Source organism: Odontesthes bonariensis, chromosome 4 (genome assembly GCF_027942865.1).
Source record: "Odontesthes bonariensis isolate fOdoBon6 chromosome 4, fOdoBon6.hap1, whole genome shotgun sequence".
Lineage (NCBI taxonomy): Eukaryota > Metazoa > Chordata > Actinopteri > Atheriniformes > Atherinopsidae > Odontesthes > Odontesthes bonariensis.
The window spans coordinates 10,323,987-10,349,877 of record NC_134509.1 but is presented as its reverse complement, the minus strand read 5'-3'; the positions used below and the strand labels follow the sequence as shown (position 1 = coordinate 10,349,877).

At 44.0% G+C, this 25,891-nt stretch overlaps 2 protein-coding genes across 2 annotated transcripts in view; one reads left to right on the top strand and one right to left on the bottom strand.

Annotated features, from left to right (window-relative positions):
- The first annotated feature begins 2,739 nt into the window (after window positions 1-2,739).
- On the top strand, window positions 2,740-14,521 carry lonrf1 (LON peptidase N-terminal domain and ring finger 1). The gene is made up of 12 exons (XM_075462910.1): window positions 2,740-3,503; window positions 5,654-5,769; window positions 6,599-6,721; window positions 9,135-9,329; window positions 9,441-9,654; window positions 9,785-9,890; window positions 10,007-10,121; window positions 10,227-10,348; window positions 10,454-10,612; window positions 10,758-10,920; window positions 11,172-11,324; window positions 12,590-14,521. Exons 1-12 carry the CDS (start codon window positions 2,906-2,908, stop codon window positions 12,746-12,748), a joined length of 2,223 nt encoding a protein of 740 aa, XP_075319025.1. The 5' UTR covers window positions 2,740-2,905; the 3' UTR covers window positions 12,749-14,521.
- A 643-nt stretch (window positions 14,522-15,164) lies between these two features.
- Window positions 15,165-25,891, bottom strand: part of cabp4 (calcium binding protein 4) — a 31,622-nt gene continuing 20,895 nt past the window's right edge. Inside the window, exons 4-6 of the mRNA XM_075462353.1 lie at window positions 22,020-22,129; window positions 16,808-16,955; window positions 15,165-15,193 (exon numbers count right to left, since the gene is read on the bottom strand). Coding sequence (XP_075318468.1) covers window positions 15,165-15,193; window positions 16,808-16,955; window positions 22,020-22,129 — 287 coding nt within the window. The remainder of the gene's footprint in view (window positions 15,194-16,807; window positions 16,956-22,019; window positions 22,130-25,891) is intronic.

Sequence of the window (25,891 nt, the reverse complement as noted above, 5' to 3'; positions counted from 1 at the left end):
CAACATTTTATTCTTGCCTTTGTTGCTGTCTTGCAGTTCAATGATACTGCTCATACTTTTTTTTCGACTGGTCAGTTGTCAGGACATCCTCAAACTGGAATTACCGCCTTGTGGTTATGTGCTTCTGCCAACCAGTCAGATGTTTTCATTTTGCCCATTAACAGGAACTGCTCCTAATGCGGGTTGAGAGTCCAAAAATGTCATTTGGCGTGTGGATTGTGAGGCAAATTTTCAGTTTGATAAAGAAAGGCCCAAAAAAAAGGTTTGATGTCCTTGTGTCCGCTGAATTAGAACGCAACATTTGTATTTGTCTAAGTCCAGCCAATTAAGCTGTTGCATTAAAACCTAAAGTTGTGTTCATCAGTGTAGACGGTGCTTCCTGATGATGCAGCAAAGAAGCCGTGGATTCTAAAATACAGAGGTTGTATGCACATTTTGAACCAGGCAGGGACTGCATGAGTCTTGGAGTGAAAAACCAAGATAAATGCCATGAAATATGGCCACAACCATGAGTGATGGCTTTGGGAAAAAAAAGGCCAGAAAAGAGTCTCTGCAAACCATTAAGCTATCACAGTCAAGCTGACTTTTGACTCCATTTGCAGAAAATGATTCACCACATTTAAGAAAAAATTAAAAATACAAAAAATGAAGACAACACAGCCTTTTAAACATCTCATCTGCATTGAACAGAACCACAACAAAACATTTTGGAAAGCAAAGACATTTCATAGACACAGAACAAAACAGTTTTCTGACTAAGTTGTTGTCCTTGCGGTTGGGTATGTGCCTTTTCTGTAATTTTGCCGCTTGTGCGTGCGCTTCTGTGCCTCAGGGTCAAAATCTAATGAGTTTATCTCTGAGCCTAAGTGGATATTTGTGCCACGTTTACAGAAATTCCCTCCAGGCGTTCCCGAATGATTGAATTCACAAGAACGGAAAAGACAACCTGGAAACAGTAATGTTTCTGTTGGTGCAGTGGGGTAAATGGACTGCATTTATATAGTGCTTCTCTAGTCTGGTTGACCACCCAAAGGGTTTTAACAGCACAAGTCACATTAGCTCATTCACACACACTCACACACACACATTAACAGAGAGGTTCTGAGTCTTTGTATGCGGTGCTTTTCCCCCTCATCGTTCACACACCAATGAGCACATTGGAGCAAATGCAGGGTTCAAGGACACTTGATTGGAGATCACCCCACCAGCTTCTGACAATCTCTATTTGCTGAGCCCACAAAAAAAGACTGAACATGACTGAAATGTTGGAATTCATATCACAGACAAGAGGACAGGGAGCTGTCCTATTAAATGTTATTAGAATCTAATGAGTGGTAGCCTCTTGTCCTGTTTTCACATCTTGAACATATTGAACACTCTTACTATATATCAGTCTTTTATTATACTTCTCTGCTCTTGTGAGGACTTCTTTTGGTTTTGCCCCTTTGAGCTTCCTTTTATTTGACATGTTACTCATTGTAGGCTTCAGGAGATGACAAGATAGAAGGCGACAGTAAGGCCATGTTGTGACAGAAAATCTGCAGAGAACGACTCTGTGTGAAGCGCCACCGTTTCCTAAAAGTTGGACTCAAATGCTAAAAAAGACAAACTGTACAGATACATTTACAGAAACTGCAAAGACGGGAAGTATCGGCTACAGAAGATGAGAAAAGATAGGCACTGCTTAAAAAAAAGGTCTGAACGCTACAATTAGTTCAATCAGGCGGGCTCATTTAAATACAACAGGCAACAAATGGTTTGCCCACTGAAGTGTTTCCTTCATGAGAGAAGCATTCACCTTTAGGACAGATGACCAGAGCCGACTGTGTCATTTTGAATTCATGTCAAATCCGACTATTTTTTCGTCATCCCGGGGTCATAAAAGTTAACCATACACGCTCTCATAATTTCCACTTGCTCAAAGCAAGATGCTGGGACAGCCTGTACACCACCATATATAACACTGCTCTGTTTTTCTTCAATTGAGGACTTTGCTTTACATAATTACCATTACCCAGCATTCCATGCTGGCTCTCCATGCCCAGAGTGGTGTCCATGCCCTCTGAACCTCAATTTATTTTAATTTAAAACCTTAACAACGAGCTAAGAATTAAAAAAAAAAAAAAAAAAAAAACAAGATAAAAAAGGCCTATAAGGTAAACTTGTGTGTGTGATACTGTCTTATTCTTCCATTTTCATTTGTTTGCTGAATTTTTTACACTGTACATGACAGAAGTATACACCATATAAGACGTGAATTGGCTATAAACGATGTTTTCAACGCTTTCCCTCACTTCGCACTTTTCATTTTGGTTTTGTGGTAACATCATGTTTTGTGAGCAAAATGCACTCAAACAGATATAAGACGTTTAATCAAGTGCTGACAAGACTAATGCCAACGAATGAGAGGGTCCTACATAAAGACGGTTACGCAGTATAGAATAAATTACATGAAATTACAGCAGAATAAAAGATTAAGGCGTTACAAAACCGTATTACAAAAGCAGTTATGGGTGAGTCTTCTGCGCATGTCCCCTGACAGGCTTGGAAAACAAAAAAAAGCACTCTATCTTAACATATCAACGCCTTAAACCTAACGGTATGTAAAGGCGACTCGGGTCAGAGGAGGTTGAAATCTGGCGCAGTTGGTCAACTTCACTGCGTCTCTTCCGTAGTTATGAAACATTCCAGCGCAGGTTTTGTAACAGAAAGGTCCTGACCAATCACGGTGCGAGGCTGCAAATCACGTGACCGTGATTCTCTTTATGTAACAAACGGGTAGCTGTGGCGAAGTCTGTCCGCTGAATAACCAAGGACCGTGGCAGCTACCGAAATGTATAAACACGTCGGCAGAAGAAAACCTAAATCTACTACATAGCATTTTTACCAGCACTTTGATGCTATAATGTCGCTGCAACCGCAAGGGGTGGACACGCCGGAGGAGCGAAGCGTCTTTTTCATCGGCGCAGACAACGTCTCTGAAGAGGAAGACCACCATGAACTTATACTTCAGAAAGGCAACGCTCTGGCATCCGAAGACTGCCTCAAAGAAGCGATTGACTGGTTTTCGGCGGCTATGCGGTATGGCCCTGTGCGACCCGGACAACTTAGCACTTTCGTGGATTGTATCCTCCGCAACTTCAAGAGGAAAGCGCCGGGGCCGGATGCTGCGAAAGGCCAGAGCCGAGAGGCAGGGGAGGGCTCGGGCAGCGCGGCGTTTGACTGTCCCAGCTGCCATAGCTTTTTAGGCGAAGCGGTGACCGTAGCCTGTGGACACACGTATTGTAGACGATGTTTACACCGGCGGCTGCTCTCCAAGTGTGAACTGTGCAGTGAACCGGTTGGTGGCCAGGAGAAAGTGAATGTAACTCTGTGCGGACTTTTAGAAAAATGGTTTCCCGGCGACCTGAAAAACTCGAAAACGCTGAGTGAAGTGGACGCGCTGTGTAAAAGAAAACGCTACAAGGAAGCCGTGTCACTAGCGACCGATGTTCTCCGGTCAGGTGAGTGTCGCTATCACAACATTAGCAGGTGTGTCTACTCCACTTTGAAGCGAGTAACTTAGGGCACATGAAAGTGTCACTGAGACGCCACTGCGTGAAAGTAAGTGGGACAGACGGGTGTATGTGGTGGTGTAACAGTCTGTCTATGGTCCGTGGGCCCTGTGGAGGGGTTGTTAAGTTCAATGAGTCCTAATGACCAATATTCCGACGCCTCCATGCCACCCTCATCCTGGCTGCCCTGAACGCTGGTAGGCCTTGCTTACGAAATGGAACCAACTGGGCATGCGCACTCGGGGAAAGTTGCATAAGGTAGATCGTGACACATACTGGGGCAGGTTTTGTAACTTATCAAATGGGGGGTGGGGTGGGGAGACATCTTTATTTTGTAGTTGTTCAGGCTCTTACGAAGTACGGTTTCATAAATGTTTTTCAGGGGGATGCACATACCCTTAGTGGATCATGTAAGAGGTCAGGGTGGGCCCAGGGTGGGCCCAGGGTGGTCCACACAGACACCAAGCAGAGGGGGGGCGGGTCAGATTTAGTAGCATTATGCAATGAGACAAGTGAAACTAGGTCAACAGTGGGACGTTGTTTTGTAATGAACGTGTTTTGTGGCTAAAAGTGTGGCAGGTGTGCATACAGTAATTGTTGGGAACGCCAAGAATGAAGGACTTTCCTTTTCCCTCACCATAAAGCCCAGCACTGCCAACAGTCACTTCAAAGGAGTTGGAAACACTGGTAGTTCGGGGCAGTTCTTGTTTGACAGTCATATCATGAAACTCGATGGCTGCAAGAAAATATAAAAATGCTGTGGTGCATTGCTGCAAGAGGAGCACTTTTTTTTTTCTTCCCGCTGTGTTTTTTTTGTTGATGCCTCATGAACACCTTAAACTTCAGATAACCTCTTATTATGCAGGAAGGAACAATCATTTCCTGCCTTTATTCTCTCTCTCTCTTTTTTTTTTTAATACCTCTGCACTTACAATAGTCTGATCTCACATGAGGTCTGGAATATTACTTTGGATAGTCAAGTGATTAGATATCGAACTAAACGCCGAGCCCTTGGTAATCTCTTGTTACCTAAATGCCAACAGTGGGATGAATGTATGGAGAAAAAAACCTGACCCGTTCCACTCTCTTCTGAGAACTTTAGTGACCTTGGAGAGGATTAATCAAGTAGTTGATACAAAATTGTTCTAAGTTTAAAAATGAAATAAAAAGTCAACAGTTTTCTAAGCACATTCCAAATTAAAAGGACTTTTTTTTACTTTTGTACCATTTTTCTTTCCCAGCGGGTCACCTTGACCGTAATAATGATAATAGAAGGCCTTGTGGTTGTTTTCTGACATTTGAATGATTAAATGTTTCAGTAAAAGAGTAAATAACTGATAGTACAATAAGGAACAGGTTTTTTGAGCTTGTTATTGACCATTGTGGCCCACAGTGTGCTGCCAATGACCAGAGTGGCAGGACAGAATGTGACACTTCTGAGTGCTGTGCTGACCTTATGATAACCGGGCACACGGTTGCTCTTGTTGACATACATGAGTAATTGAACAGGGCTCTGATGTTTCCAATGAAAGAGGGACTGATACTGTGCGATGTACTGGGGGGGGGATGCAACTCAAGTCCATGAAGAATGGCAAATGAATTAAGATGGAATGCAGGTCAGCTTAATATAGAAGCTGTCAGTCTACAGGATGGGTTGTTTTCAATGGAGTTGAAGCCAAATGTGTGATTTTTGTTTTCTTTCTTTAATTATCATTATTTTTATTTTGAACAAAGCTGATGTTAGAAATGAAGGGATCTACTGATCTCTTGTTGTGCTCTAAAGGCTTATGCAACTCATTTTTCACTCTATTTGCAGAGAGTTCATTGACACGGTTATTGTAACATTTGGGGATACGATTATGCAGCGAATGACTTGCTGGAAACAAAAACACCCTGTCCAACTAAAAAGATCAAGGTTTTTCTTATGAAAATCACATACAACTTATCGCCCGATTATTAAAGCATTTTTTTCTAAATGCCTTATACGATCCTGACCAGCAGTTGTATGATTTGAACTCTCACTTTTTTTTTTTTTTTTTTTTTTTTTTTTTTCCTTGGTGTCGAATGAAATAAAAATCTCACATCTCTTTCTCTTGCAGATCCACACATGATGGCCGCACGGCTGTCTCGGGCAGAAGCTCACATGGGTCTCAAACAGTATCGACTGGCTTTTGAGGATGCGGAATTTTGTTCCAGGTCCAGCTGTTCTGCTGAAGTAGGTCACCCATTCGTATAGCAGGAACTAAACAAATTACAAGGAAATAACTTCTGCATGACCTTTAGCTAACAAAGATGCAAAGTATTTGGAAACTTTTTGCTGTGATTACATCCTGAGGCCAGTGCAAATCAAACTTTGTTTCCTAAAGTCTGTCATGTGTTTATCTGTTAGGGAGTCTTTTGATATTCACGTCAAGTCAAATAACTATTCAAGGACCGCGACCTTCAAAGTTAAAGCCAAGGAGGGCTTCATTGGATCGAGTTGTGTCAGTGGATTATAGTTACGTTGTTGACCTGTAAGTCGTAGGCCTGTTTTGTCAACATCGCAGAACAAAATGGATTCATGACTCGGCGACTGAGTTCACCGACTGATGGCCCGAGGATAATTCATTTTATAGTGATCCTGTTAGTTCATGTACAAAGTGTATTTGCGACAAAATCTGTGCTATTTTTGGTCTTCTATCTGTTGGGGTGAATAAGTTACAAAAGAGTGTCACGAGTGCCAATAAAGTTTTTCTAGACCAGACCTGAGACTGCTGAGATTAAGGTCAAAACCGTTAATGACCAGTACGTCACAAACGGGAGTTAGCATGTATGTGTTGAATCTTAGGGCATAGTATCTGTAGTGTAATGCGTGCATGCATATTCAAGAAGCTACGTCCAGTATTCAAGTTTCCGTTTTTCTCAGGAGATGTGCAAAGTGTCACTTACCAACACACCAGAAGTGAATTGCTGGTTCCCTGTTCATAGGGTTCATGTGAATACCCCGAACCTAAATGTTGACACCGAAGTAACGTTTCTTTTTTTTTTCCTCCCCACCCTTTCAGGCTCTGTTCAGGAAGGCTATGGTGCTGCATGAAATGGGTCAAGTGGACGAGTCTCTCCAAGTCTTCCTCCACTGCCTGACTGTTGATGAGGACTTTCCTGGTGCTAAAAGACAAGTGGAAAAGGTTAGATATTCATCTGGTTGTGTTGAAACGGAAGTATTTGACCATGTTGTCATGCTGAAGATGAACAGTCAAGTTGACGTCACATAGCTTTGATGTTTGTTGGCTCAAGTTGTCTGAGCCGGCCGGTGCACTGCAAGTCTGCCTGGAGTTCTTAACATTATGTCATTGCTCCAATGAGTGCAGTTACATGAGCGTCCCAGTTCTCTTAATAGAAGCCGAGAGCATGAAAGCGCAGTCATTTGCTCTGTTTTTACGGCCTTTGTCTGTTGCTTTACAACATTGACTCTAGGTCAACGTTAAGACTGTTAAGATCACGTTTAAGGTTAATTAGGTAATGAGCTATTTCACAGAGAGCATGAAAGAGATGTTGCTTTTCTAAAGCAACCTGATGAAATGACCTCTTCTCCCTCAGTGTTTTAGAAGGATTTACATTCACATTGGCCTCTGTCACAGATGGTTTAACCTCCACCACCCTTGAGGCCCCTGTACGAGGTCTGGTCGTATTCATAATAAAACACGATGGCTCCTCAGTGAAGATGCAGCCTAGTTACACGACGACTAATATGGATTTAACGTTTGTTTTGCTTCATTCATTTTTGTTGCAACAAACTTGGTAAACCTAGAAGAGAGGATTTTTGGAAAAGCTTCAAAAACATGATCCCTATTATTGTGCAGCCGTTATTTAAAAGGAAGAAAAGATGACATTTAAATGGTGCACTGGGCTGATGATGGGGGGACTTGTATTCCAGAATTGTCCCTGATTCGTAGAGGCAAACTTAGTTTGGCCCAGCTTTTACTGACTGGATTTTAGGAGGATTTTCAAATGTTTGAAAGTTTCATGATGTAGCCTTGGACTAAATTTGGCATGCAATTACTATTCTGGTCACGTCTATGTTTTGATGTCTAGGAAGAGACGGTTGACTAGATTGAAATAATTTTCATTTACATTTGCCTTTACGGTTTTGTGACGGTGAGGATTCGGCACACAAGGGCCCAGATTAAGTCTGACGAACGCTTCCTCTTCATTGATCTTAAATGCAACACTGATTTATCCGGAGAATAGATGGTGTGAGAATCCCTCACAGTAAATGAAAAAAACCTTATTTGTTAGTCAAACCGACAGCAAACTGTTTACTGGTGCTGTAAATGTCCCAAAATATGTTTGTACATCTTTGTGATGGTCTGGTCTTGTGACTCACTCTGCCTATAATGGCATTAGTACCACCTAATAGACGGAACACAGACGGTATTGTAGTTATGCAAGTGGCACACATTTGAATCATGCATTTTCAGAAGGGAAATGGCAGCGGTACAGTCTACGCAAGCAGACATTAACTACCTGGCCACATTTGAAGAAACTTGGTGCAAAGGTGAAGTGTGTGTGGGGTAGCCCGTTAGCTTTTAATGATCACTATTTTTTTTTAAACTGCAATATAGGCAGAGGATGCACTCTCCAAGAATCTCTTTAATTCACATTTTGTGTGACAACAATCCACTGTGCTGTCGCCAATGCAGAAAGTTTGTGTGATCACATCTGAAGGAACTTTGTGCTGGTTTTCATTGGTGTAAAGTTGATAAATTGATTAGGCCTTTTGTCAACGGTTGTCAGTTATAAAGCCCATGCCCCGCTGATCTCAAAAAGACCCAGCTCTTCAATTGGCCATCAGTAAGCATCACAATGAGCGCTGTTAAACCTAATGAGTGGATCGTGATTTTACTCTTAGCCTTCTCAACGCTGGGATTAATGAGCAAAGCGAAGCAATGAAGATGATCGCCTCTCCTCTCGTTCTTACCTCAGAGGTTGAACAAAGTATTTAAATTATGCTGGTTTTAATTACAAATTAGCTAAATTATTAATAAAGGCATACAAATGGAAAGTAATATGATAATGACACCAAATGTTGATGTTCTTTCCAGCCAAGGCATCAATTTCAACACCTTCATTAGTAGTTTTAGCTGCAGACGTTACTGATTTATGAAAAGTAGCTCACCAAGAAGAATGAAGTTATTTCCCCTCTGTTTTCTGTATGTAATGAATTCAGTTCAGTTAAATTTAATAATACTTTATTAATCTCCAAGTCTTACCATTTTGTAAGGTTGTGTTTTCAACCGGAATGACCTGAAGAAGTCTCTGTCTGCAGACATGAAGTATATAGATGGAGATTTATTTATTTATTTTTTTTTTTTTAAGGCAATGTCTAATGGTCTGTTATCTGGGATTGAGATGAGGACTTCTTTAATATATTACAAATGTTGGAAACCATATTGACTGTCTCCCATTACATAAAACAAGACCTTGTGGAAACCAGGTGTCTTGGTTTGTCTGGGTTGTCATTGATGCTCTTTGATGAGTCTAAATTCTGCTGAAACTTGATCGTGTTCAATTCCACTGACGCGCTGATCCTTTTTACAGATCTTGTGTGACCTGCTGTCCCCGGCCGATGGGAATGTTAAGGTTGGCCTGAGGGAAACCACGCAGAACACGCTGCCCCACTTACGCAGTAAAGCCCTTGGGGCAGATGCCCATGCTCAGGCCAAGAGCCCTGTTCAGAGACAACATCAACACCAGCTCCGTGCCGCCTCCGCACACAATGTGGACAACCAGGAGGTACCAGAACACTGAATAAACATACTAAAGACACATAGGTTTTCAATTGATGAATTAATTACTGTTTTTTGCTAATGTAATTTTACTTTTTTGTCTGTTGTCGTCATCCAGAAACGCTGGGAGAGTCTGGAGCGCCCCGGTCTGAGCCGAGCACAATCGCTTCGAATGCATTGCTCTAGCAGTGGTGAAGAGGGCCTTAAGAGAGTTAGCTCTGCTCCTCAGCTGGGCGACCAGGACAAGGGAAGTCTGCTGAAGAGGAAGCTGTCTGTGTCCGACATAGAATCGTATGTTGTGGACAGTGGAAGTAGCAAACATAAAAAACAAGGTTGGTTGCCAAGCCACGGCAGTTCACTTTTGCTAATCTTTCCACACCATGTTATTTCAGCAAGAATAAGGCGTAACTCAGATAATTAAATGCTCTTTTTTTTTTTTTTTCCCCTTTGAATGCTTTTAAGGTGTGGTAAAAAGCTCCAAACAACAGACTGCCAAAGCAAAAACCTGCAGAAGTGTTCCTGAGGATAAGTTGGACCCCAATGACCTGGAGTGTTCCCTCTGCATGAGGTAAGGACACACACTGGTACTGACACTACATGTACACAGTTGCTGCCAGCTCAAACCGGAGCCTGTGCACTGGACTAAACGGCCAACTGATGATTACATCTCTCTTATCAATGCAGATTGTTTTACGAGCCTGTGACTACACATTGCGGGCACACCTTCTGTAAAAACTGCTTGGAGCGCTGCTTGGACCACACCCCCCAGTGCCCGCTCTGCAAAGAGAGTTTGAAGGAGGTGAGGAAGCAATCGTAGCGTATCTGAAATCCAGCCGTCGGTCTTCTTATGTAGCTACCATGGCGGCGCGTGCTCCTGTTGTAACTCTTATCCTGCTCTCTCCAGTATCTAGCGTGCAGGAAGTACACGGTGACAGCTGTCTTGGACATGCTAATCAAAAAGTACCTGAGTCAGGAATTTGCAGAGAGGACAAAAACTCACGTGGAGGAGACCAGAGAACTCTCAGAGTAAAAAAAACTTTCCATTCCCTCGCCTCTACATTTATCTTCAAAAGTTGTTCACAGAAATTTTTAACGGTCTGATCTCTCTCTCTCTCTCTTTTCTCATTGTAGCCTGACAAAGAACGTGCCTATTTTTGTGTGTACCATGGCTTACCCGACTGTGCCTTGTCCCCTGCATGTCTTCGAGCCACGTTATCGCCTCATGATTCGCCGCTGTATGGACACGGGCACACGGCAGTTTGGCATGTGTATTAGTGATCCTCAGAAAGGGTGAGCCTGCAAACGCATACTTTCTTTTTAGGAATGATTTTTTTTTTTTTCATACAGCATCTCTGGTTGTAAAGCAGTCGCTTCCAGTTTTCTGCTCACAACTGTTAGATTTCGCTGAAGTGAACTATTTTATCCATTGGTGCAGGTTTGCAGATCATGGCTGCATGTTGATCATCAGGAGTGTTCATTTCCTCCCTGACGGACGTTCAGTTGTGGATACTATCGGAGGAAAGCGCTTCCGGGTCTTGGCTAGAGGACTGAAAGATGGTTACAGTACTGCAGACATCGAGCACTTGAAGGACAGCAGGGTAAGAGCCACGGCGTTCATTTACTAAATGTTACGCTACAGTTTGTTTTCTTTATGAGGTTATCAGGTTTTGTGTCACGTAATGCATTTATGACTATCTCTCTCTCTCTCTCTCTCTCTCTCTTGGGAGTTCTGCAATTGTAAATCCTTTTAAATCCTTTTTAATTGTAAATCCTTTATAATTGTAAGTCTTCAGGTTTAACTAAACAAGCACTGATAATGTCGAATAACTGATTGATTCTTTCCTGTTAGGTGGAGGATGGAGGCGAACTGGAAAAGCTACAAGAGCTGCACGACGCAGTGTACGAACAGGCTCAAGTGTGGTTCCAGAACCTCAAGATTCGCTTCCACAACCAGATCCTGCAGCACTTTGGACCAATGCCAGAACGAGAAGCTGACATCCAGGTACAGACCCGGCGGGTATTTGGAATTATTGTCCCAAATACGTCAAGTATTGTCCCTGCACCTGTCTTTATATACATGTTTTTTTTTTTTGTTTTTTTTTATGATTATCAGAACTGATAAGAGCACCAAAGTGGTATTTTTTTCCTAAAACACTAATGGGTTTTTTACTTGAACCGAATGCAAGAGATGTGTGCTGAATCCTTGGTCTTCAGTGGAATTTTGTCATGACACATTACCTTCTTGGGAGAACCCACACGACACAGATTCCCCTGCCTCAGAGGTCGTAATATCGGAATTCAGTTGTTGAGTGTGTTCAGCTCTGGCTCCATTTCAAAGGGATCGCAGCCCCGTTCTTAAGACAACCTCTGTGGAGTGTATTGACAATGTAGGCTAAAGCGCTTAAAGGGTGCCTCGTGCCTAATCTCTTTGGCCCTGTTACATCACAGCGGTGTCATGGAAAGAATCTCTCAACTCTACGTGCGCAGGCAGACACACTAAAAAAAACAGCGCAGGAACATTGAGTTTTGGTACCGTTACATAATCTCTGAACATGTTTGTTATCTGGCAGCACGGAAACTCTTTGGTTGGTGACTTCTCTCACGGTGAAACGTAGCAGAGACGCTTGTTGAGCACATGCTGTAACTGTCACTGTAAACCACCATCTATCTGTCAACTCATTTGTAGGGCTGACTACTTATTTCAGCCATCAGTTATGCAGTTGTGTAAATGGAGGCGTTTGAGTATGAAACCAACAGAAAAGCTAGGCCTCAGACGAGAGGCCTGGACAAATGCTCGGTGTGTTGCAGCAAATCGACGCTGGATGAGGGTTAATTTAAAAATCTATAACTTTGTGTTTTGTATTGGCAAATTAGTTTGAAACGGCGTCATGGATGACTGGATTTCATCCCAGCAAAAGAGGGCAGATAAGAGAAGAGCACAGACTCAGTAATATGATTAAGAGTAATAACTCGGTAGCTGCTGTGCAAGAGCTATGAAGTTATTGATTTCTCTGTGCACTGGTATCTCTTTGATCAACTTAATGTGCTGAACCCCCCCCCACACACACACACAAAAAAGCTATTTAAAATCTTGCTATGATACAGGGAAAGTGAACATTTTCTACTCGATGCTGTGTTGCTCCAAACAAAGTCATCACACAGACCTGTTCAGAGAGATTTGGAAGTTGCACTCGGTGAGGCTCAAGATGTCAGACAATGTGTTGAACGGCTTTTGAAGATTTGTTGTGGTTCCTTTCTTTCCTCCAGGCAACTCCAAATGGTCCAGCTTGCTGCTGGTGGCTTCTGGCCGTTCTGCCCATCGACCCTCGGTACCAGCTCTCTGTCCTCTCCATGACCAGCCTCAAAGATCGGTTGGTGAAGATCCAGCACATCCTCACATATCTGCAGAGCATCCCCAACAACTAGAGCTTCCCTACAATAGAGCATCCGTTTGGACTTTGATGAGACATTTAGGAAACCGTCAATCAGCATCTCACCGACTTCTGTCTCGACTACTAGCTTGAACGCATCACATTTCCTTTCACCGTTCTTTATATGAAATCTACGTGTTTAGTGCAAATCTGCAACATACTTAAATTGTGGATCAATTAAACCAGAGATAAGGCCACACCACCTCAGGGACACCCTCATTGACGCATAATTGTTCCGGAAAAAAATGATTTAAAGAAAGAAAAAAGAAAAACGTGATGATGCAAATAATGTAATCTGCTTTAATGCATTTCATTTTCCAGAAGAACTTCCTTAATGAGCATGGAGGGCGAAAAAAAGAAAGCACTATTGATCTTATTGAAGATGAGAGAGCAGAGTCTCTAACGATCGCGTTTGCGTGTCAGTGTTTTTTTTTTTTTACGATTGGTACATGTGGAACTGAGGTGAGGAGACTTTAACGTGTTTTTTTGGCATCATCTCTGGTCAGACTAGTTGAATGAAGAAAAAAAAAATGTTGTCTCCTCCTGTGTTAGTGGAGGGAAGGTCAAGTGATTCCATGAAATAAAATCCTAAATGCTGAAAGCCCAAAAAAAGCGATGGCGGGGGTTTCACACACTATTTACACGGCACTTTACAGGGATCCAAGATGCTCCAAGGTTGAATCCAGTCTGGTTTAGAGGAACCATTGCGAGGAGATATGTGCAACTAAAAGCTGGTGTATGTGTACCAAGCACTGATGAAAGTATTAACGCTTTTCAGAAAAAAAAAAAAAAAAAAAGTTTTCTTCTCTTTTCTCTCATGCTTAACACGCACAACTTCCATTGCTGCCTCTGCAGAGTGGTAAAGGACTTTCACGTTAGTAGGTTGCGATAATCTGAATTTCTTCCCCCTGTTTTTTGTTTACTTTTTTGAGTTTCTTCCAGTTTTTTTTTAAATGTGAAGAGTGTGACCTGAAAATTTTATTATTACTTTTTTGTTTGTTTTAGTATTTCTTCCTGTGATGGGCTAAGGGTTGGCCTGGTCCTTTCTGGTTGGCGCACCGTTAACCTTTTGACAAAAAAGCCCTATCTTCCACACGTTTCGTCTCTCACGGACTCCTGAAATTCTCCCAGGAGTGGAGGGATTTTTGCAGTGAAAATTGAAATGCAATTATACGGTGTTGTATTAAAACACCTCTCCCTTAAACCAAAAGTTCAGTTTCCCATTGAAATTATTATTTCTTTTTTATTAGGAAAAAAAAATACATTTATACATTCTGACTGATTTAGTTTCAGAAATACTAACGGGGGAGATCTTGCAATATTGTGACAAAACCAGAAAAAAAAAAAACCATCATGTACACGTTGAAGGGGGTGGGGGAGTGTTGCTCTTCATAAAAAGCTGCTCTTGTCTGCTTGGAGGAGAGAGGGGGTACCTGCATTGCCTCAATCTGGGGACTGCATTTGCCTTACACCACTTCGCATCGCGGAGCCGATGCGTTGGCTTGGTTACCATTCCCTGTTTTTTTTGCCATAGCATGAATGTTTTTCTTTTTCATTGTTTTCTCAGTCTGAGCTAACGTGTTCACAGTATCTGTAAGAAGATGAGGAAAAAAAAAAAAACATTAAAAAAAAAAAAGCTGTTATATGTAAACCATTTGTATAAAGGCTTTTTTTTTTCTTTTTTTTTTGGGACGACTCTTGCTTTTTGCTCCGATGTTCTAAGTTATCAATTTTTCAATAATAAATGCACTTTTTTTTTTCAACATTAGCCTTGGTGTTCCTTTCGTTTTCTTCTCAAGTTTATAAGGAAACAAGATGAGCAGTAAAACATACAGCACGTTTCTCTTGGGAACGTTTCTCTTGGTGTCGCAGACAAAGCAACGCAGAGTTAAAATAGAGATATATATATATATCTGCAACAGTATCAACAGATTATGCACGTGTGTGATTAAGAAAAGACTAAATAAGTCTCGGAGCAAATGTGATAACCCACTTGGGTAAAATTATGAATGCAAAAACCATTTTAAAGTGACACATTCATTCTGAGAGAAACACTATCCTTAGAAAAAACATTGTTAGACATCTGCTGTTTAATTAAAATAAAATAAAAGCAGGAGTGTTGATGAGCTGTGAATTTCTGAGCCACACGGTGGCAACCATGCAGCATTTTTGTTACAGTTGAGCGTTTCATAACTCACCCTTTACCCACTGCACTTACTCAACCTCAGCTTTTTGATAGAAAAGCATAAGGACTTTTTTTTTTTTTTTTACATGTTAATTTTACAGTCTGGTCACAAATGATACAGTATGAAATCACAGAGAGACTAGGTTGCGACAGAAGGAAGCAGACAGAGGTCGTGACTTCGTGGTCCACGGCTCCTGAATCCTGTTCCGTCGTCTTCCGTCAGAGGTCATCGGGCAGAAAGCATCATAACAAACTCTGCAGGAGAGACGAAAGACAGCAGAGAGGGTCTAATCACACTCAAGACATCCTAAAAGAACAACATGCTGGCACCTTATTCCCAGCCAGCATGAAGTTGGAACTAACACTACTTTCAGTGACACAATGCTGCCATTATCACCAGGTTTAGCACTCACAGGGTGATGTGATGTATTTGTTAATTTCTTCTGTATACACACACACATATATATATATATATATGTAAATCATACTTCATAGTAAATATATATTATACATTAACTGCAGTCAGTGGATTGCCACTTGTTTTTGCCCACAATTGTAATCCTTATGAATCCATGTGCAGTGCACATGCAGGCAGATAGCTTGAGGCATGTTTTACTGTACCCAAATCTTTCTTATTTAATATGGCCTGAAAGATCCTCGATAACAGATGTGAATCTATTGGTTTTCGCATTGAAGCTGAATTCCACATTAACCGTGTTTTAAAAGTAATGGGAGCCGCTCCGTAAGTCATCCCGACACCTGATTTCAACCTGTGCAATGCGCCGGTGCACATTCTTCGCTAAGTGACAATAATGAGAGGCTACTGCTTATTGATCATCTCTGAGACTGACGTGCCTTTTCATATGTTCCCAGTAATCGTAATTGATTGGACTGCTTAAGACAAGATCACATCGTCATGCACGTTGAGTCGATGATGTGTGCACATTGACATGCACGTGTGTTTTAGAATTGTGTGAGCCTATGTGCCATTGAATTGTTTATTCGAGAGGGGGCACGTGGTTTTTCAATTCCTGCAGAGTCCTTGAGTTGTACAGCGCTGTCTCTTCTTTGTGTGTAGCGTGTGACAGGTCTCCAGGCATGTACACTGGAGAGCTAATGCACTGCTGATCAAATTGGATTGGCCTTTTCAGCCAACCCACCTTGACTTAACTATGTCTCCTTTCCCAATTTCAACATTTTCCTATCTCATTCCGAGGTCATTTTCTCCCTCTGTCACCTTCATCCACAACCCATTTCTTTGAGATACACTGTCCTTCCTCTACAACAGTCTTCCCTACGGCGCACCTTTCACATAACAAACGCTGTTGTGCTTTTTTAAAATAAATTAGAGCAATGCCGTTGGCTTACACCTGATGTTACATATTGATCAAGTCAACCCGTCTTCCAGCACCAGGAATTCCCCCAAGAGTCGCGCTTCCACATCTGTTTGATCTTACAGACGTGGATGGAGTTAACGACTGAATTTGTGGATGTTTAACAGGTGCAAGTTTTTGACTTTAGTCCAACTGAAATAAGCTTCGACAGAAGTTTATGTGGGGAGACCCAAAAACTTCCAAAGCTGAAACTGTTTCACACAAAAGAATGAGCTTAAATTCCTCAAACCAAATACTGAACGTTAAAGATTAATCTCCTTTATAATCTTCTATAATACTGATCAAGTATACAATAGAGCTATGCTATTTCTGTGATTTGTTTGAATGGGTTATCTTAACCTTTAGGACTTCAATGAAAATTTGAGTCATATCAACCTCCAACAGTTTCCCAACCCACTTTTTTTTTTTTTTTTTAAACTTCTTCTTTTGCTAACAATGTTTAAACTTTAAACAATTTTTTTTCCCATCCACTCACCATCAAAGTCAATGCTGCCATCTTTGTTGAGGTCAATGTCACCGAGGATCTCCTCCAGCTCGCCTTTTTTCAGCTTCTCTCCAAGAAGGGTCTTCGTGCCCTCCTTCAGCTCATCCAGCGTGATCTTTCCATCACCATCACAGTCAAACTGCCATGTGTAGGGTAAGTGGAGCACATGAGAGTGGGGGACGCGGTCATATCATGAGGAGAAGTAAAGATAACACAATGAGCAGGCGATGAAAGAACAACATGTGGGACAATGAGAAACGTAAATACCATAAAAGTAATATGATGGAAGTCAAAATTGTAACAGACAGAGAATATGAGGTGCCTGCAACAGTGAAAACAGCTTGTGTCTGCAGATGGTTCATCGCTGACTCACAATAAGAGAGTTAAGTGAGAGAGACTTCTTAAGTGACTCCTTGGAGTGAGTTAAAAATGAATTCTCCTTTGTTCAGAGTGTAGCCGGTGCTCTGAAGCCACATATGTTTCAATTCATTATCCTCTGCAAATAAATACAAACTGTGTGAATTGCTGGCCTTTGATAGCACCCTTTTATCGTGCTGCCTATGTGTGAAGGCAGAAGGTACAACGGGGAAATGACAAAAATGGATGACAGGATGACACATGTTTTTAAAGGTACACAAGGTGTTTTAGGGCTCCAGAGATGTTTTTGCTGTGTGTGCTCAGTAGCAAATACTGTTCGTAGGAGACAAGTAGCCAAACTAGAGAGATGAGGCTAAACTAAAATCACACAAGGTTGACGTTATACATAAACTACTGTATGAAACCAGTGTTTAAATGTGGCACATCTAATATTTGGCTGAATGTCAAACTGTATCCTGACCAGACTATTTTTGTTACAACCCTCTGGCAGAGCAGTGGTTGTATCTCTGAGCACTCTTCTCATTAGAATTGAAAGAGTTTAACGAAATCTTTTGATTTCCCAGGCAGATAGCTGACTTTTAAGCACATGTACCTGTTGGATACATGTTCTCAGGGTCAAATTGCTCCCCTTTAATCCAATAATCATACCCATGGACATTTTGACCAAACAACCGAATCTTTGCCCTATGTGATGATAAAACTTTACCCTGTAAGGCTTTTTCTTTGTCCATGTGTTCAGCTGCAAACTTTGGTGATGCTTAAGGGTGTGTTGGTTTTGGAGAAGCAGCTTTTTTCTTGGAAAGCATCCTTTCTGCCACTGGCCATGTAACAGGCAGTGACTCTGGTGTTCCAGCAATTTTCAGTTCACAGCAGGCCTGTGCCTTGTTGGTTCCTGTGACTTTACTGATTATTCAAACCAATTTCTTCTCTTCCATACAAAGAAAAAATATGCAGAAGAACAACATGTACGCTTGTTTGGAGGAAAGAGCTGTCACCTTACCGTGGTGGGGGGGTTTGCGTGCCCCAATGAGTCTGGGAGCTATGTTGTCTGGGGCTTTAAGCCCCTGGTAGGGTCACCCATGGCAAACAGATCCTAGATGAGGGACCAGACAAAGCACAGCTCACAAAACCCCTATGATGAGTAATATTTTTGGATACCGTGTTCCCTTGCCCGGACGCGGGTCACCGGGGCCCCCCCCTGGAGCCAGGCCCAGGGGTGGGGCCCGCCGGCGAGCGCCTGGTGGCCGGGTCTGTGCCCGTGGGGCTCGGTCGGGCACAGCCCGAAGAAACGGCACGGGTCCCCCTTCCTACGGGCTCACCACCCGTGGGAGGGGCCATGGGGGTCGGGTGCAGTGTGAGCTGGGCGGCAGCCGAAGGCGGGGACCTTGGCGGTCTGATCCTCGGCTACTGAAGCTGGCTCTTGGGACGTGGAACGTCACCTCTCTGCTGGGGAAGGAGCCTGAGCTGGTGCGCGAGGCTGAGCGGTTCCGGCTAGATATAGTCAGACTCACCTCGACACATGGCTTGGGCTCCGGAACCAGCCTCCTCGAGAGGGGGTGGACTCTCTTCCACTCTGGAGTTGCCCACGGTGAGAGGCGTAGAGCAGGTGTGGGCATACTTATTGCCCCCCGGCTGTGCGCCTGTACATTGGGGTTCACCCCGGTAGACGAGAGGGTAGCCTCCCTCCGCCTTAGGGTGGGGGGACGGGTCCTGACTGTTGTTTGTGCTTATGCACCGAACGGCAGTTCAGAGTACCCACCCTTTTTGGAGTCCCTGGAGGAGGCACTGGAGAGTGCTCCTCCGGGAGACTCCCTCGTCCTGCTGGGAGACTTCAATGCTCACGTGGGCAATGACAGTGAGACCTGGAGGGGCGTGATTGGGAGGAACGGCCCCCCCGATCTGAATCAGAGTGGTGTTTTGTTGTTGGACTTCTGTGCTCGTCACGGACTGTCCATAACGAACACCATGTTCAGGCATAAGGGTGTCCAAATGTGCACTTGGCACCAGGACACCCTAGGCCGCAGCTCGATGATCGACTTTGTGGTTGTATCGTCGGACTTGCGGCCGTATGTCCTGGACACTCGGGTGAAGAGAGGGGCGGAGCTGTCAACTGATCACCACCTGGTGGTGAGTTGGCTCCGCTGGTGGGGGAGGAAGCCGGTCAGACCTGGCAGGCCCAAACGTATTGTGAGGGTCTGTTGGGAACGGCTGGCGGAATCCCCTGTAAGGAGGAGTTTCAACTCCCACCTCCGATAGAGCTTCAACCATGTCCCGAGGGAGGTGGGGGACATTGAGCCCGAATGGGCAATGTTCCGTGCCTCCATTGTTGAGGAGCTGTGGCCGCAAGGTGGTCGGTGCCTGTCGTGGCGGCAATCCCCGAACCCGCTGGTGGACACCAGTGGTGAGGGAAGCCGTCAAGCTGAAGAAGGAGTCCTATCGGGCCTTTTTGGCCAGTGGGACTCTGGAAGCAGCTGATGGGTACCGACAGGCCAAGCGGAACGCAGCCTCGGCGGTTGCTGAGGCAAAAACTCGGGCTTGGGAGGAGTTCGGGGAGGCCATGGAGAACGACTTCCGGACGGCCTCGAGGAGATTCTGGTCCGCCATCCGGCGGCTCAGGGGGGGGAAGCGGGGCACCGTCAACACCGTGTATGGTGAGGGCGGGGCTCTGCTGACTTCTACTAGGGACGTCGTGAGTCGGTGGGGGGAGTACTTCGAGGACCTCCTCAATCCTACCGACACGCCTTCCGATGAGGAAGCAGAGTTGAGGAGCTCGGACGTGGGACCTCCCATCTCTGGGGCTGAGGTCGCCGAGGTGGTCAAAAAACTCCTCGGTGGCAAGGCCCCGGGGGTGGATGAGGTCCGTCCTGAGTTCCTCAAGGCTCTGGATGTTGTGGGGCTGTCTTGGTTGACACGCCTCTGCAGCATCGCGTGGACATCGGGGGCAGTGCCTCTGGACTGGCAGATTGGGGTGGTGGTCCCCCTCTTTAAAAAGGGGGACCGGAGGGTGTGTTCCAACTATAGGGGGATCACACTCCTCAGCCTCCCTGGTAAGGTCTATTCGGGGGTACTGGAGAGGAGGGTCCGACGGATAGTCGAATCTCGGATTCAGGAGGTGCAGTGTGGTTTTCGTCCTGGCCGTGGAACAGTGGACCAGCTCTATACCCTCCGCAGGATCCTGGAGGGTGCATGGGAGTTCGCCCAACCGGTCTACATGTGTTTTGTGGACTTGGAGAAGGCGTTCGACCGTGTCCCTCGGGGACTCTTGTGGGGGGTGCTCCGGGAGTATGGAGTGCCGGACTCCTTGATACAGGCTGTTCGGTCCCTGTATGACCGGTGTCAGAGTTTGGTCCGCATTGCCGGCAGTAAATCGGACATGTTTCCTGTGAGGGTTGGACTCCGTCAGGGCTGCCCTTTGTCACCGATTCTGTTCATAATTTTTATGGACAGAATTTCTAGGCGCAGCCAGGGCGTTGAGGGGGTCCGGTTTGGCGACCTCAGAATCGGGTCTCTGCTTTTTGCGGACGATTTGGTTCTGTTGGCGTCGTCAGGCCGTGACCTTCAGCTCTCACTGGAGCGGTTCGCAACCGAGTGTGAAGCGGCTGGGATGAGAATCAGCACCTCCAAATCTGAGACCATGGTCCTCAGCCGGAAAAGGGTGGAATGCCCTCTCCGGGTCGGGAATGAGATCCTTCCCCAAGTGGAGGAGTTCAAGTATCTCGGGGTCTTGTTCACGAGTGAGGGACGAATGGAGCAGGAGATTGACAGACGGATCGGTGCGGCGTCTGCAGTGATGCGGGCTCTGCACCGGCCCGTTGTGGTGAAGAAGGAGCTGAGCCAGAAGGCGAAGCTCTCGATTTACCGGTCAATCTATGTTCCTATCCTCATCTATGGTCACGAGCTGTGGGTAGTGACCGAAAGAACGAGATCGCGAATACAAGCGGCCGAAATGAGTTTCCTCCGCAGGGTGTCTGGGCTCTCCCTTAGAGATAGGGTGAGAAGCTCGGTCATCCGGGAGGGGCTCGGAGTAGAACCGCTGCTCCTCCGCATCGAGAGGAGTCAGATGAGGTGGCTCGGGCATCTAGTGAGAATGCCTCCTGGACGCCTCCCCGGTGAGGTGTTCCGGGCCCGTCCCACTGGGAGGAGGCCCCGGGGAAGACCCAGGACACGTTGGAGAGACTATGTCTCTCGGCTGGCCTGGGAACGCCTCGGGGTCCCCCCAGAAGAGCTGGAGGAAGTGGCCGGGGACAGGGACGTCTGGGTCTCTTTGCTCAAGCTGCTGCCCCCGCGACCCGATCCCCAGACCAGCGGAAGATGATGGATGGATGGATGGACTTTACAGGAGAATTGCCACATGGACATGTCAAACAATGTATTGCAGACCATGTACATGCCCGTGTTTAGTTACCGCTGCACCAGAAAGGTTGTAGGAATAGGACTGCTTACCATGCAGACATGGAAACCATGTACCCAGCCTAAGACTTTCACACTGTACTGTGTGTTGATGAGTCCAAAAAGTGAAGTCAAACAAAACCTTTTTGATGTTTGCACAGAGAAGCTGATAATCATAATCAATGAAAGCTCAGAGACCTCGGCCAATTAGTTGATATTTTGGAACTTTGAGTCTTTAACAGTGGGGAGTTTTTGAGCAGGTGCTTACAATTTTGATCCTGTATTGATCCCCAAAAATCCATAAACTTGTACAGTTTTAAGGATGTATGTTGTACAATTATTTTGCCTGCGGAAAAGAGCAATTCAAAGAATTTTTGGCAAAGTTTTACAACTTTAAGCCATATTTTGTCACAGGCGCTTGCTTGAGTCCCCCTACCTGTCTGAAGGCAGAGCGGAGCTCCTTCAGACCGACCATATGAGCCGTCTCCGCCAACATCCTTGGCCCCATCAACTCGCAGAAATCCTCGAAGTCTACGTGACCGCCCCCTGCGGAAAAGCAGAGGACACTCACAGGTTGAAGCAGAAAAACCTATGCTACCTCATGGTGTCTACAAGCTACACATGCTGGATACTGGCACGTAAGATAAGGTGTTCAATAGATGCATCTATGCAGTAGCAAAACTGGAAAAAGTGTGTAGGTTTTCAACATGGAATTATTTGATTTCTTAAACTATTTCAGCCTTAATTTTGAGTCATGTTTCTACTTACTCAGCGAATTTAACTTTTCTTTTAGGCAAATTTTTTTTTTTTTTTTTTTGTCTCCACCAACTCATTCAGAAACATGCTGGCTTCATGGGAAAAGGGTGCATGCTGCAGCTAAAACTCTCCCCTCTCAGTCTTGCAAAATGAGCACATCCCAGTCTTTAAATTAAACATACAGTTTGAAATATGCTGGAATTAAACACACAGGACCCATAGAGTTTATTTTGACTTAATACCAAGCTTGAAGAGAAAACTATGTGAATGTTCTCAGTGTGTACTTGGATACCACAGGATATCCATGAATTCAGCCGTGTTCTCATTATGCTTCCTTCAACCCAGTTGTTTTGTTTGATCCCCATGGCAATTATTAAAACAGGCTGATACAATGGGATGGCTCGTGTTATTAGTTTGACAAAAGGCAGGCTTATAGCGTGATAGTGTGCAGACCAATAGGCTTGTTCTGTTTTCATTATCTGGGCCTTTGTAGAAGTGAAAGGCTACTTCAATAAAGCCATGTGGTCATTTAGTGGCTCAGACATTTAATCAGAGCTTTGAGTCACAGGACTGCAGAGGGAGTCCAACTATAGCAAAATCTGTTGAGGACGGAAAGTAATTTAAACTACTGAATCATGTAAGTAACTGCTGAAACGGTCAAATACCAGTAACAAAGGCAGCTTTCAGGAATAACAGACCTGTTTTGGCAATTGATTCTATGATTTTCAGGCTAACAGAATTTTCACACTCGCCCCAGGGTAGTGTATAATTTTTGGCTGAGCGGCCTTTACGCTGTGGAGAAGCAGTCCTGGGGGATTCCTGCCTTGAACAATCTATGCCTCACAGTATGTGGGTCAGTATATAATCACAGTTTTTTGTCAAAAGCCTTATGGAATCTATGGTATAATGGTGGTTGTGCCTGACCTTCTCAACACCTCCATAGGAAGTATGCTACCGAGAACAATCTGTGCAGGTATAGTAAATACTAGATGTAATAATAACAACCACTTCAACCCTGACACAATGACATGTTTCCCTCTCAAACACAGATATGAAATGTTTCACTTTCACAGTTTGAAGCACTACGTGTCATGTATCCTCAAGTACTTATTATAGTGAATTGAAGTACAGCTGTGTTAGGTTTTGAGTCAAAAGCCTGGGTAAATGTTGTTTCTCTGTATTTCATACCGATGGATTTGGTTGCCTTTTGAAATCATGACGACAACTTAAAAAACAAGAATCTCCGAGCAATAGTTGTTTGTGCTTCTTTAGTTTATGTGCTGTCCCCTTTTGCAAAGATGCTCACCAGAAGAAGACTTTCATTAGACTTTTTGAAATGAAAGCGGTCATCGGTCTCTCAACCAAGGGTTTCAAGATTCTTTGCTGTTGTCATGCATACGATCTAATCAGGAAACTGTTTACATCTGGGACACGAAGGGAATCCAATTAGCTGGCAGAGAGGAAGCCAGCAGCACTCTGGTCTCCAAGGAACACAGCAGAAGAACATGGCCTCACAGTATCCACTGCGATGTAGCCGCTTTGTTACACTGTGGACCCAAAGTCCAGTATTTTGTTCATTAACTTTGTTATTTTTCCCAGAGGGGTTCAACATAAAGCTACATTTATATGTGCAGATTAATCAGAAGTTCAAGGTAACTCTGCAAGTCAGGTCATGCTAATGCCAATGACTACAAAAGACAGATATGCTGATTATTTTAGTAGCTTTTACACGAGCACAGTTTTGATTCAGGAGTCTTGCTTTGTCATCTTTTATTGGTAGTGTAGTAGGCTATGCTTCCAATGTTTAGTTTAGTTTTTTGTCAGCATTTTAATAAAAAAAAATACATTTTGGTTTATCATAATAAATGCTTGAACTGGGCAAAAAGCTTTTAGTGATTCTAATATCCACGTTGGGGGAAGACTCATAAACGACAGAACAGGGACACAGTTTATGGAAATGATTAGGTTTGAGAACACCCCGTGTTCTAATGTTGATGATCTGTTGAACTCTTCAAGTCTCTTAAATGTTTTGGATACCATTGCTCCTGTTAAGGTTAGAATGGTTAAAAGTAGGCAAAGGGCGCCATGGAGGAAAGAAGAGTCGGTCAGGGCACAGAAAAGGGAGTGCCGGAGAGCCGAACGGAAATGGCGCAAGTCAAAGGTCCAGGTTCATTATGAGACTAACAAAAAAAAGCTATGTGTGTTCAACCAGACTTTGCGTAGAACAAGGGAGAGTTATTTTTCTGAAATCATCAAAAACTGCAGTAACAACTCTCGTGTCCTGTTTGCTACAGCAAACAGATTAACAAACCCTCCAATTTCACTGCCTTTAGAACTCATTTCTACATCCAAGTGTAATGAGTTTGCAACATTTTTTAATGACAAAGTTCAAGGCATTAAAAATGCAATAATTTCCACAACACAAATAACTACTCTGCAGCCAGCTAGACACCTAGAGCTGACACATTTCACACCTGTTACTGACAAAACAGTCGAAGAGATCATCTGCAGTCTGAGTTCATCAACGTGCTGCCTTGATGAGTTGCCCACTAGATTCCTAAAGTCTGTGTTGAGCAGTTTGTTACCACAACTCGCTCATCTAGTCAACATCTCACTCCAGACTGGAACATTTCCAAAGGCCTTAAAAACCGCTGTCATTAAGCCCTTTCTAAAGAAGAGCAATCTTGATGCCACAGTCCTGAACAACTACCGGCCCATATCAAACCTGCCATTCTTAGGCAAAGTCCTAGAAAAAGTTGTATACCAACAGTTTAGTGACTTTCTCCTGTCTAACAATGCTTTTGATACTTTCCAATCAGGCTTTAGGCCCCACCACAGCACTGAGACAGCTCTGATCAAGGTGACAAATGACATCCGCCTAAACACAGATGCAAGTAAAGTCACAGTCTTAGTTCTGCTGGACCTGAGTGCTGCCTTTGACACAGTTGACCATGCGATCTTATTACAGAGATTAGAAGACTGGGTGGGAATCTCTGGTCGTGCTTTAAACTGGTTCAAGTCCTATCTGGAGGACAGGAAATATTTTGTTGAAATTGGTAACTGTGTCTCAGACCAAATGGCTATGACCTGTGAGGTTCCCCAGGGGTCAATCCTGGGACCCGTATTGTTCAATCTGTACATGCTTCCATTAGGCCAGCTAATACGCAGCTATAATGTGTCCTACCACAACTATGCAGATGACACTCAGATCTACGTGTCACTGACGGCAGGAGAACACGAGCCTGAAGATACATTGTGTCACTGCATCGAACAGATCAGTGCGTGGATGCAAAACAATTTTCTCCAGCTAAACTCAGACAAAACTGAAATCATTGTCTGTGGCCCAAAGAAACAAAGAGAAAGTGTTCTCAGTCACCTTGAGACTCTCTCTCTTAAACCTAATAATCAAGTTAGAAATCTCGGGGTAATATTGGACTCAGACCTGAATTTTAACAGCCACATTAAATCAGTAACATCAGCTGCTTTTTACCATCTAAAAACATTGCCAGAATCAAAAGAATAGTGTCTAAACCAGACTTAGAGAGACTGATC